The sequence below is a fragment of the Chiloscyllium plagiosum genome, chromosome 6 (genome assembly GCF_004010195.1).
Source record: "Chiloscyllium plagiosum isolate BGI_BamShark_2017 chromosome 6, ASM401019v2, whole genome shotgun sequence".
NCBI lineage: Eukaryota > Metazoa > Chordata > Chondrichthyes > Orectolobiformes > Hemiscylliidae > Chiloscyllium > Chiloscyllium plagiosum.
This window is the reverse complement of record NC_057715.1, coordinates 50,683,980-50,697,277: the sequence shown is the minus strand read 5'-3', so window position 1 is coordinate 50,697,277 and position 13,298 is coordinate 50,683,980. Positions and strand designations below refer to the sequence as shown.

General features: G+C 41.2%; 1 protein-coding gene across 1 annotated transcript in view; it reads left to right on the top strand.

Moving 5' to 3' along the window:
• Positions 1-13,298, top strand: part of cep295 (centrosomal protein 295) — a 187,738-nt gene that overhangs the window by 88,371 nt on the left and 86,069 nt on the right. Inside the window, exons 14-16 of the mRNA XM_043691513.1 lie at positions 6,137-7,208; positions 9,356-9,443; positions 9,766-9,960. Of these exons, the coding sequence (XP_043547448.1) occupies positions 6,137-7,208; positions 9,356-9,443; positions 9,766-9,960 (1,355 nt within the window). The remainder of the gene's footprint in view (positions 1-6,136; positions 7,209-9,355; positions 9,444-9,765; positions 9,961-13,298) is intronic.

Here is a 13,298-nt window from a genome sequence, read left to right as displayed (position 1 = left end):
CACTTGTCTGCTGGGAATGCTGCCCTGACCAGCTGGTGTATGTCCCTCAAGTGTAGTTGGTGCACTGTCCATACAGTATCCAGCTTTTCCCAGAATCTGGTGTTAGTGCTCCAGGGCTGTAATTTGCCCAGGGAAGTCATAATCTGATTCCTCTTCCCTTGGGGTGAAGGGTTTATAATTTGCTTTGGGTTGGGACTCTGTCCCTCCTCTGGTAACAGGTGCTAAGTTATGCTGCTGCACAGGTTGTTGAACAGAGGGAGCAGTTGGCTCCTGCTGGACAGTTTCATAAGAGGGGAGACAGTATATTTCTGTCTCCTCTCGCATTTTCCCTAATGTGAATTCTGTCTTCCAGTTCTCTAACTTGCTCCTGGTCCTTTCTCCTCCTAATTGTGGAGGCAGTCACTTGTTCAATTAGGCTGGCTAATTGGTGCACTAACACTACTCCTATCTTTTTAGTTTTATTCTGTTTCGCTTATCTATCCACTCTCTCTGTTGTGCAAATGTCTGGGATGGATCCCAACCATTCTTCTTCTTTTAATCTGTGAGCCCTTGTCTGTCTGTCTGCCTTGTACCTCTGAATAAGGGAACTTGCAGTATTTAAAGCTTTTTACCTGCCATTTAGCAGATTGTGTACCCCCGAATACTGCGAACAGTAAGATGTTCCTAATCCAGTGAGGACTTCTCTACTGCCCGGCCAATAATACTGTCCCAGCACTGTCTGTACGGCCGTAGCAGCCTCCGAGCAAGGTGTGCTCTCTACTGGTGGGACTCCTCTGCCCTCCTGGCCATCACTACTAGTTGGTGCCTACCAGTTGGCTGGGAATGCTGGCTCAGTAGGTGTGCTCTCTACCAGTGGGACTCCTGGCCACCTCTACTGACCCAACGCCTCCCGATAGGCCCAGAAACCTACCTCACGCCTGGTGTGCATTTTCCAGTGGGACTCTTTACCCTCCCTGCCACCACAACTATTCAAGCTCTGTCGTTCTACCACGGACTGACAGGGTATCATGGTTACTCAGTGTCCACGCTACCCACCTTGGTAACATGTGCTCCACTGAGGTTTGGCTCTTCGTCAAAGTAATCAGCTCTTCTTTCTCACTACGTTGGAAGTTACAAGTACAGACAGCATTCAACTTTTAACTTAAACTCTAATGGACTCTGCATTGTTCGCCCCTACAGAATTCAGTGTTAGCTGACTTTGCCACTTGTGCTTCACAACCCCTAGTGCCCTTGGCCCATCAATTCCCACTTCAAATCCCAACCTTTGTGTTTGGGGGGGTGTCACCCTACCCTACCCCACCCCGTGCCATCACCCTCTTCAGAGGAAATAGCAGGGGGACTTGCAAAAACTTTCAATTCTTGTCTGGTTACAGAAACTGTGCCAATGTGGTACTATTATTCAGGAAGGGAGTAAGGGATAAACTAGTTGGTCTGTAGTTTCCTAATCTAATCTAATCCTTAAAGGTGTGGAAAGTGTTCAAAGGAATTCAGAGGGACTGAATTAATATGCAATTGAAGTTTCAGGGATTAATAAGAGTCAGCATGGTTTTGTTAAGCAAGGTCATGTCTGACTAACTTGCATGAATCCTTCAAAGAGATGACCACGTTTGTATATGATTGAACTTCAGCAAGGACTTTGATAATGTGCTGCATGGGAGACTGATAGCAAAGTTAAGGGTCCATGAGATATGAGGGAATTGACCAATTGGATCCACAATTGGCTGAATGGCAGAAAGCAGAGGGTGATGCTTGAAAAGTGTTTTTCTGGCTGAAAGTCTGTGTCTAGGAGGATCCAATGGGACCAGTGTTGATGCCCTTGCTGTTTGTTTTAAACTAGAATGAGGAGTGTTTATCAAGTTTGTGGTTAATATGAAAATTGGTAGTGTGGTAAATAGTGAGGAAGATAGTCTTAAAAGGATTTGGATGGACTGGTTAGATGAGGCTGAACAAAAATACTGCTCTGAAGGAGGGTAACTGGACCTGAAATGTTACCTCTGCTTTCTCTCCACAGACGCTGATGTACTGGCTGAGCTTTCCCAGCATTTTTTTTTGTTAGATGGGCTGATCAGTGGCAAATTAAATTAATACAGATTAGTGTGACAAATGGCAGGACAAATGAGGCAAGGGAATAAATGATGAACAATCCCACTCTGGGAAGCACCAAGGATCAGACAGACCTTGGTGTGCACGTATGCTGCTCCTTTAAGGTATCACACCTCCGGTACATGAAAAAGATAGATGAGTTACAGTCAGTGGACGGAAAGGGAACTGGCAGGCATTGCAGAGATTCTCTGTGGCTGTTCCCCTCAATAACAAGTATACCGTTTTGGATACTGTTGGGGTGGACGACTTACCATGGGTAAGCCGTGGGGTACAGGTCTCTGGCACAGAGTCTGTCACTGTTGCTCCAGAAGAGAAAGGGGGAGAGGAGTAGAGCATTAGTCATTGGGCACTCCGTAGTTAGGGGGACAGATAGGAGATTCTGTGGGAACAAGAGAGACTCACGGTTGGTGTGTTGCTGTCAGAATCCGTGATATCTCTGATCATATTCTCAGGATCCACATAGGCACCAACGACATAGGTAGGAAAAGGGATGGGGATGTTAGGCAGAAATTCAAGGAGTTAGGGTGGAGCTTGGAGCTCGAACAAAAGAGTTGTTATCTCTACTTTGTTACCCGTGCCACATACTAGCGAGGCAAGGAATAGGGAGAGAGAGGTGTTGAACATGTGGCTACAAAGATGTTGCAGGAAGAGAGATTCCAATACCTGGATAATTGGGGCTCATTCTGGAGTAGGTGGGATCTTGACAAACAGAATGGTCTACACCTGAACCAAAGGGGTACCAGTATCCTGGGGGGGAAATTTGCTAATGCTGTTCAATAGGGTTTAAACTAATCCAGCAGAGAGGTGGGAACCTAAATTGTAGCTCCGGTGTACAGGAAGTTGAGAACAGTGAGGTTATGAAAAAGGTTTCAAAGTCACAGGAGTGTACCGGCGGGCAGGAAGGTGGTTTAAAGTGTGCCTACTTCAATGCCAGAAGCATCTGGAAAAAGGTGGGTGAACTTGCAGCATGGGTTGGTACCTGAGACTTCAATGTTGTGGCCATTTCGGAGACATGGATAGAGCAGGATAGGAATCGTTGTTGCAAGTTCCGGGGTTTAGATGTTTGAGTGAGAACAGAGAAGGTGGTAAAAGAAGGGGGAGGTGAGGCATTGTTAGTCAAGGACAGTATTACTGTGGCAGAAAGGACATTGATGAGGACACTTCTACTGAGGTTAGAAACAGGAAAGGAGAGGTCACCCTGTTGGGAGTTTTCTATAGGTCACCGAATAGTTCCAGAGATGTAGGGGAAGGGATAGTATAGATGATTCTGGACAGGATTGAAAGTAAGTTAGTTGTCGTGGGGGACTTTAACTTTTCAAATATTAATTGGAAACATTATAGTTTGAGTTCTTTTAGATTGGTCAGTTTTTGTCCAATGTCAGGAGGGTTTCCTGACACAGTATGTAGATAGGCCAACAAGAGGCAAGGCAACATTGGATTTGGTACCTGGTAATGATCCAGGCCAGGTGTTAGATTTGGAGGTAGCTGAGCACTTGGTGATAGTGGCCACAATTCATTCTGCTTACTTTAGTGATGAAAAGGGATAGGTGTATAACGCAGGGCAAGAGCTATAGCTGAGGGAAAGGCAAATGTGATGCCATTAGATGAAATTTAGGATGCATTGGATGGGGAAAGAAACCGCAGGGGATGGGAACAACTGAAATGTGGAGCTTGTTCAAGGAACAGTTACTGCTTGTCCTTGATAACTATGCACCTGTCAGGCAGGGAGGATGTGGTCGAGCAACGGAACCGTGGTTTACTAAAGATGTTGACTCTCTTGTCAAGGGGAGGAAAAAGGCTTATGTAAAGGTGTGACATGAAGGTTCAGTTAGGGTGCTTGAGAGCTCCAGGTTAACTGGGCAGGACCTAAAGCGAGAGCTAAGAAGAGTCTGGAGGGGACATGAGAAGCCTTTGGCAGAAAGGGTCAAGGAAAACCCTAAAGCTTTCTATAGGTGTCAGGAATAAAAGAATGACCAGAATAAGATTAGGGCCAGTCAAGGACAGTAGTGGGAAGTTGTGCATGAAGTCCGAGGAGGTAGAAGAGGCGCTAAATTAATATTTTTTGCTGGTGTTCACAGGAAAAAGACAGTGTTGTCGAGGAGAATACAGGCTATTAGACTAGATGATTGAAGTTCATAAGGAGGAGATGTTAGCATTTCTGGATGGGATTTTTCCTAGGGTTCTCTGGGAGCCAGGAAGGAGATTGCAGAGCCTTTCGCTTTGATCTTTATTTCTAAACGAATAGTGCCAGAAGACTGGAGGATAGCAATGTTTTCCCCAAGTAGGGGAGTAGGGATAACCCTGGTAATTATAGACCAGTGAGCCTTCCTTTGGTTGTGGGTAAAGTGTTGGAAGTGATTAGTAGAGAGGTAATTTATAATCATCTGGAAAGGAATACTTTAATTAGGGGTAATTAATATAGTCTTGTGAAGGGTAGGTCGTGCCTCACAAACCTTATTCAGTTCTTTAAGAATGTGACCAAACAGGTGGATGAGGGTGAAGTGGTGTTTATGAATTTCAGTGAAGTATTTGATCAGGTTCCCCATGGTAGGCTGTTGCAGAAAATATGGAGGCATGGAATTGAGGGTGATTTAGTGGTTTGGATCAAAAATTGGCTAGCTAGAAGAAGACAGAGGTGGTGGTTGAAGGGAAATTTTGGAGTTCGGTTGCTAGTGGTGTACTACAAGGATGTATTTTCAGGCCACTGCTGTTTGTCATTTTTATAAATGACCTGAATGAGTATGTAGCAGGATGGGTTATAAATTTGCAGATGACACTAGTATCAGTGGAGTTGTGGACAGTGCAGGAGGATGTTGCAGGTTACAGAGGAATCTAGATAAGCTGCAGAGCTGGGCTGAGATGTGGCAAATGGAATTCAATGCGGAGAAGTGTGAGGTGATTCACTTTGGAAGGAGTAATAGGAATGCAGACGACTGGGCTAATGGTAAGATTCATAATAGTGTGGATGAGCAGAGAGATCTTGGTCTCCATGTGCACAGATCCCTGAAAGTTGCCACCCAGGTTGATAGGGTTGTTAAGAAGACATATGGTGTGTTAGCTTTTATTGGTAGAGGGTTTGAGTTTCAGAGCCATAAGATCATGTTGCAACTCTGGTGTGGCCGCATTTGGAGTATTGCATATACTTCTGGTCGCCGCATTATAGGAAGGATGTAGAAGCATTAGAAAGGGTGCAGAGGAGATTTACCAAGATATGCCTGCATTGGAGGGAAGGTCTTATGGGGAAAGGCTGAGGGGCTTGAGGCTGTTTTCGTTAAAGTGAAGCAGGTTGAGAGGTGACTTATTAGAGGCAGACAAGATGATTGGAGGATTTAGATAGGATGGACGATGAGAGCCCTTCTCCTCTGGTGATGGCTAGCAGAAGGGGGCATACCTTTAAACTAAGGAGTAATAGATATATAATAGATAGATAAGCCCTTTCCTGAAGAAGGGCTTATGCCCGAAACGTCGATTTTCCTGCTCCTTGCATGCTACCTGACCTGTTGCGCTTTTCCAGCAACACATTTTTCAGGGTGATATAGGACAGATGTCAGAGGTACGTTCTTTACTCAGTAGTAAGGGCATTGAATGTCCTCCCTGCAACTCAGTGCTGTACTTTTCTATGTTCTACATTAAGATGTTTGGAGAGAAAGTTGGAATATGCTGTTGAGAAAGAGAATCAGTCATGTTCATGTTGATTTATGGAGAAAAAAGGAGGAGCAACAACACATGGATAGAACAATGGAAAAGCAGAACACCATTTTATAATGTGGAATTTAACCCAGTGCCCTCAATTCGAGGTGAATGGATAGTCGAACTCAAATTGGTTGGTTAGCTTGAGAAAATTTTAAAACATTGTTTTTGAGTTTTGCTAAGTGAGATCTTGAGTAAGTTAATACAGTTCATTTTTACATTTAGCTTTGAAAGTGGCTATTTCTTTTTTGAGAATAGTAACTTTGCATATTTATTAAGTACTTATGACTGTTTTGTTATTAAAGAAAATGTAGTAAAAGTCTTTTTTTAACTTTTTTTTAAGGTTGCATAAAACATCACTGGAAGGAATCAGGAAGCAGCTGGATGAGTATCGGTTGAAAAAAGGATGGTCTTTTGTTTCTACTACAGCAAAACACTTGTCTGAACAACAGTTGCCATCTTGTATAAACCATTATGATAAATCTATTGGATCTGAACTCAAAGTTGATGTGACCAGGAATAAGCCTGAAGTGACTTGTGCTCTTTCTGCTCAATATCCTAACTTTGAGAATCGATCTGGAACTCTGTGTCAGAACCAACCTATAACTGTACCATTTGTTCACTTGCAACAGACCAAATTGCCATATGAGTTTACTTGTCAATCACTACCGGTAAATCAAAGGTTACAAGTACGAGTTGGCACTGTTTGCTTGCCTGAGAGTTCAGAAAATGCTTCTGGTTTTTCACCGAGGCACCAACTTTTAAAAAATTCTACTTTATTCAATTCAGCATTGTTCAAAACTGCCCAGCAAAATACTGCAACTGCTGAGTCCACAATTATACAACAACAAAGAGACAGCGTACTTAATGCTGGATCAAATAGTTCTGGAGGCCTTGACCATGTTAATCAGAACCAGTCTGTTGTGTATAATGTTAGCAATAGTGAATCTGATTTGTCAAAATCTAAAATATTTATCATGCCTCATGGTGTACTTGAAGTGAATGGTGTGGAAGTATCAGAACATTGTGCTGCAACGTCAGGCACAGTTGAGCCACAACAGGGGCTAACAAAAGTAGGATTAATGCAGATGTTGCAAAATCAGTTAAAACCCTTAGAAGGACAACAGGGAACACCAGAACTTTCAGTGAGAACATTGACACACTCTATTCCTTCCTCAACCTTGACAAAATCAGTTAAAAATTTGAGCGATCAAGAGAGATCATGTGCTGCATCAACCGGTATTCAGGTTCCAAAGGAACGTTTAAAAGACTTGCATCAGAGATTGTGTAGACAGAGGGAGAATCTTGTTGCCACGCAAATGTTACAAGAGCAATTCATGCACAGGCAAAAACTTTTGAAAAAATCAATGCAAGATCAGCACAACACATCCGAAATTAATTTTGTTGAGAATCAGGTACATATATCTAAGTAATCTTTCCCTAACAGATGTTGTCATCTTCGTGGAAAAAGGGTGATTTTAGTATAAAAGTTTCATTTTTATCGTTTCCAGAACCACTTCACTCTAGACTTTACTGCTATTGACATTAAAGTAGCATTTGACTGAGTTGACATATCAAGGAACCTCTAAATAAAAGTTAAAATCAATGACAATTTAGTAGAAAATATTTTAGTGACTGAAGTAATACCTTGCACAAAGAAAGGTAGTGAAAGTTTTGGAGGAAAATCTTCAGTCCCAAGATAGTGGTGCAACCTTGGACCAATCATCTTCAGCTGCTTCATCAATTACGTTTTCTCCAACTAAGGTCAGAAGTGAAGATGTTTGCTTATTGGTCAGTATTCAGTACCATTCACAATTTTTCACATATTGAAGCAGTCCATGACTACAGGCAGCAGGACCTTGATAACATGCAGTTTGGACTGATAAATAGTCAGTAACATTTGAGCCATGTATCAGTGAATGGCTATATCCAAACATAATTTCCGATGCCTTGTGATGTCCAATGGTATTACCATTGCTGAATCCCTGACAGTTGTGATATGTTGAAAGATGTTACATTTTCTTTTGGTTTAAGGGATGTACTTGTTGCTGGCAAAGCAAATATTTATTGCCTATCTTCTGATGAATCATCTTGAACCGCTACATCCCTTGTAATGGATGTATCTCCATAGCTTGGCTGTTAGGCCAAGTTCCAAGTCTAGGATCGAACATTTTTTTTTTGCCTTGCTCCCATAATTCTGCTTACTGATCATTCGTTCTAATTTCTAGTACAGTAGAATAATCGTGTACTACAGACTACAGGAAATATTGATGGCAAGAGCAGGTCAGAGACTTCTTGCTGACACTCCAAATCTTTTCCACTGCTGACACGCATAAGTTGGGAGCATGGTCCAGTCCATATATGGATGAATAAAGCTCCAACATTACTGAAGAAGCTCAATACCGTTCAGAGCAAACAGCCCACTTGACTGATACTGAACCACCATCTTAACGTTCAGTGCTTAAACTGTTGGTGCCTTTTGACTGCTTTTGTGTACCATCAACAAGTGACTCACCAAGGTTTCTTTGAGAACTTTTTCCAAACTTTTAGCATCCATCTGAGAAAATAAAACCAGATGGTATATGCAAACATACCGCTTCTCCATGTCATATAACTTTGACCTGGAAATAATTAGTTATTCCTTCATTGTTACTGTGTCAAAGTCCTTCAGTTCACAACCTAACATAATCAGAGTATATCTTGACTAGACAGACTGCACAACGATCATCTCAGTATATTTGATGATGACCACTAAATGCTTGCGAAAGTCACCTGTATCCTACAAAGTATTTTTTTTTAAAAAGGCCATAACATTTTGTTGGAATGGGATCAAATGATATTTCTAAAAACCTGATACTCAGTGAACCCACTCACTTCTATGTTTAATGGAGATGAGATGAGGGATGGGCTGTAACAGCAAGTGGATTGGCAATTTCAATATTTTATTAAAACTTGCAGCCAACAGATTAAACTATGGCTGACAAGGTATCCCAGATTTTGGGAAACTCAACAGCTGAAGAAAGCTGAAGACTTCTCCTGCATTGAAATGAAGTGTTTTCCAATACGAATTGCGGGCCAGGCAAAATAGGACTTCTTTCCTGTCCTCGTCTGTGCACTGTATCCCAACTGAAAACCAGTCAGTTCTGGGTGTGAGTACTTGAACACAAAAGAGATGCTGTGGAAATTCTATTGCACACAAAAAGCCTGAAACCCCCTTCCAATCTAAAACCTGATCCCTATGCAACAATCTGTTAAAATCCAGAAAACAATATTTATACTGGAATCCAGCATTATAGATTTGAACACATGCACTTACTGATACTGAATACATTGTGATTTTTCTACTAGTGTGGATATTACTGTTGGTATATTTATTCATTTTATTCACGTTTGCGTATTTTTAAAATGTGCACCAGAATGAAAATATAAGATACTTTTACCGTCTGCATGTATGTTGGGTAAAATATTATTGAATGTTGTTCTACTCTGGACTCTTGTTGCATTGTGAAAGTGGAAATGTTGAGCATTTTCATCCAACATCATCATTTCTGCAAATTTATAGGACTTGAACACTGGACCAACCAAGGAGAATTTCCAACTAAAAAATGAAGCTCAGCTGGAAGATCTGCAGCTAACAACTCCACTAAATGGTACATTAACTCCTCAGTGGTCCTATGATTCCAAATTGACACGAACTGGTCAATTTAACTAGAAATCTTGGGAATTCTACACAAAACTAACTTAATTAGTACTAAGTGAAATGATATTTAGAACAAAATATTCTTGTGCAATTAATATGTAAGCCTTTTTGTAACTGCTGCGTTGTTCAAGCTTTCTTTCCCTGAAAGATCCTCATATATCATTCTTTGACACTTTAAGCACACTGTTGTTTTAGTGATTGTTTTCTTGTGTAGGAAATTATTAATTAAGTGATATTAACCTATCTTATTTCAATGTTTTATTGTAATCTAGTTCCCACTTGCAAAGGAAGTTATTTGTCAGCATCTCAAAATGTTGAAGCACTCTCAAGTGAGGATCAGTATCAGCGACCTTCTAAGCCACCTGTAACCAAGCTAAGACTGGGACTTTTTGGGCTGTTTGACCAGCATGAATTAAGTGCAATCCAGGAAGGAGAATCCCCTAAAAGTGATAGACTGTCTCTATTTGGTAACTACTATTCTATTTTTCTTTTTGTTTCTTGAATTGCAATTATATTCATAGCTTTATGACAAATTAAAGTGAAGTTTTCTTCCAAAATATTTATTTTCTGCAGCTTTTTGTTCTATTTCCCCAACTATAGGGGTATTCCACAACCAAAAGGCAAGGTATAATCACCACGATCGGACTACAGATTAGGTAGCATGGGATTGAATGTTCAACAGCATACCTTTTTTTTTTAAACTTTGGATTCTCAAATCCGTTTTTTGTGAGAAATATAACTAAACAAATCTAGCAAGCAGTCAAACTACAGACACATTCTTTAGCTGCAGGCCATCCTGCAGACAAGTCACTTTTGGATGCTTGATACCATTCTGAAGTCTTTAGATGGTATGGTATAGTTGCTGTACTCCTGTGCTCTCATTAAAGAGAGACCGGATGTGCAATACCTTTACACGACCGTCCCCCACCAGGATGTTCTGAGCGCTCTCTGCTTCTTTCTGCAGCAAACGTCTGATCTGTCCCCACCTACCATCCCACTGGTGGCATCCACATCCAGAAGATCATCAGCTGTCATTTCTTCCACCTCCAGCAAGAAGCCATCACCAGAAGCGCATTTCTCTCCCCTCCCTTATCCACCCTCCAGGACACCGTAATCCACACCCAATAATCCTCTCTGCTGCTCCACTCCATGGCACTTTCCCCTGCCCATGTATCTCTCTCCCCATCCTCGGTATCCAAGGGCCCAAACGTACCTTCCAGGTGAAGCTGCATTTTTGCCTGAGCCTGTCACAATCAAGTCTACTGGATTCGCTGTTCACAATGTGGTCTCCTTTACATTGGGGAAGTGAAGCATATACTGGGTAACCACTTTGTGGAATATCTACATTCTGTCAGCAAGAAAGACCCTGAGCTTCCCGTTGCCTGCCACTTTAACACACGATCCTGTTTCCTGGCCAACATCTGTGTCTCTGTCCAGCGAAGCTCAGCGCAAGCCAGAAGTAGAAAATCTCATTTTCCACTTGGGGACCCTGCAGCCCTCCTGGATTCAATATGAATTCAATAATTTTAAGGTCTGAACTCTGTGTCCCTGCCCCTTACACCACACACTAGGCCTTGTTATCATATAATCTGCCATTACACACAATGTTTGCACATTGTTAGCCACTAACTGTCTTCATTAACAGCTATTCACCCTCCCAGCCAAATCGTTATTGATTCTTTTGTTCAGCTGTTCTTCTCTTTGGACTCCATCCCTACCTATCTTTACCTCCTTCCCCCCCATTCTTGCTTCTGTATATAAACCCATATTTTCTGAGCTACGATCAGTTCTGAGGAAGAGTAACTAGACCCAAAATATTAACTTTGATTTCTCTTCACAGGTGCTGCCAGACCTGCTGACCATTTCCAGCAATGTCTGTTTTTGTTTCTGATTTACAGCATCTGTAGTTCTTTCAGTTTTTTTAAAGAGACTGGTGATGGTTTAACCTGAGGGTCACCACAACTCGGGTGAGGGGAGAGGTTAAAAAGGGGGAACCTTTATGGTAACCTCAGGCGGAACAGCATTGAACCTGTGCTGTTGACGTCGCGCTGCATTGCAAGCCAGATGTCCAGCCAACTGATCTGAAATGGTGTACCTACACGAAATGGTGTCTTTTTATGGCCATTTTGGGATCTTGCTCAATTTTATAGTTACTTTAGTCATTATAGTTTACTAATATAATTTTTTTCCCATTTTGTTTTATTAACATTCAAAATGAAACAAAAAAATCTCTTTTTCAAACTGAGATCTTTGTAAAACAAGCTTTTTAAGGGTTTACTGTGAATTCTTATTTTTTTTATTCTTAACTCAAAAATTTTTAAAAGTCTAGGTGTTTTAGAAGGGTTTTTTTTGCATTACAAAGGTTTTTTTGAAAAACTGAATAGTTTCATTTTAATTCAGGAGTTTTCATTCTGAAAAGTCCTATATGTGGTCAGCTGTAGAGATTTTCTTTTTTTCCTCAAGCAATTTATTGAAGAGGAATCATTTTTATTTAATAATCAGTTAAATGGTTGATTTTATTTAAGTTTTATACATATATTTTAATTTTTTTTCCATTTTAACATTATTTTATTTGTAAGGTGTTATTGAAACTTTAGGCTTAATGTTATTAAGGCAATATATAAGGTACCGAGTGAGCTGACTAGTAGAAAAGTTATTACCCAGCAGTATAAGTCAGATGGATGGGTGACTGTCAGGAAAGGTAAGAAGGTCGTTCAAAAGTCTCCAATGGCTATGCCTCCATCAATTAGATATTCAGTTTTTGGAACTTTGAAGGGGATAGTCTCCTGAGGAAAATGGAAGGCCAGTCAGTTATTGGACACTTAAAACAATTGTTACGTTGGGCAGAATTTAACAAGATTGAATGGAGTTACTTTTTATAGGGGACTCTTCTGTCAGAGGCATAGACAGACAGGAGGTTAGATTACATTACAGTGTGGAAACAGGCCCTTCGGCCCAACTAGTCCACACGACCCGCCGAAGCGCAACCCATCCTTACCCTTACATTTACCCCTTAACTAACACTACAGGCAATTTAGCATGGCCAATTCACCTGACCTGCACATTTTTGGACTGTGGGAGGAAACCGGAGCACCCGGAGGAAACCCACGCAGACACTGGGAGAACGTGCAGACTCCACACAGTCAGTCGCCTGAGGCGGGAATTGAACCCGGGTCTCTGGCGCTGTGAGGCAGCAGTGCTAAACACTGTGCCACCGTGCCGGTTCTGTGGCAGTGATTCTTTAGTATGGTTTGTTGCTTTCCTGGTGCTAGGATTAAGGGCATCTCTAAATGTTTCAAACATATTGTGAAAGATGAGGTTGAGAAGCCAGAAATTATTTTGCGTGATGGTAGGAATGACATTTTAAGGAAGAGTTTAAAGCAGTACAGAATGAATTTAGGAGATTAGGTAGAAGATTAAAAGCTAAAACCTTAAAAGTAGTAATTTCTGGTTTACTCCCAATGCTAAAATCAAACGAGAGAAAGAACAAAAGGTTAAATGAGATAAATCAATGGCTGAAGGACTGGTATATTGTTCAGGGATTCAGGTTTTTGAACAATTGGAATGTCTTTTGAGATCAGAAAGACCTGTTCAAAAAGGATGGATCTAACCTGAACTGTAAAGGGACCAATGTCTTAGCAGGGGGATTTGCTAATTCCATTAAGGGAAACTTTAGACTGATATAGAAAGTGAATAGTGGAATTTTAAGTAGCGATGTAAATGGAAGGATTGAAGGGATTGGCTCTGAATGTGAGGACACCACATCAATTAGAAAAGAAAGATAAGAGAATCAGACAATGTAGTA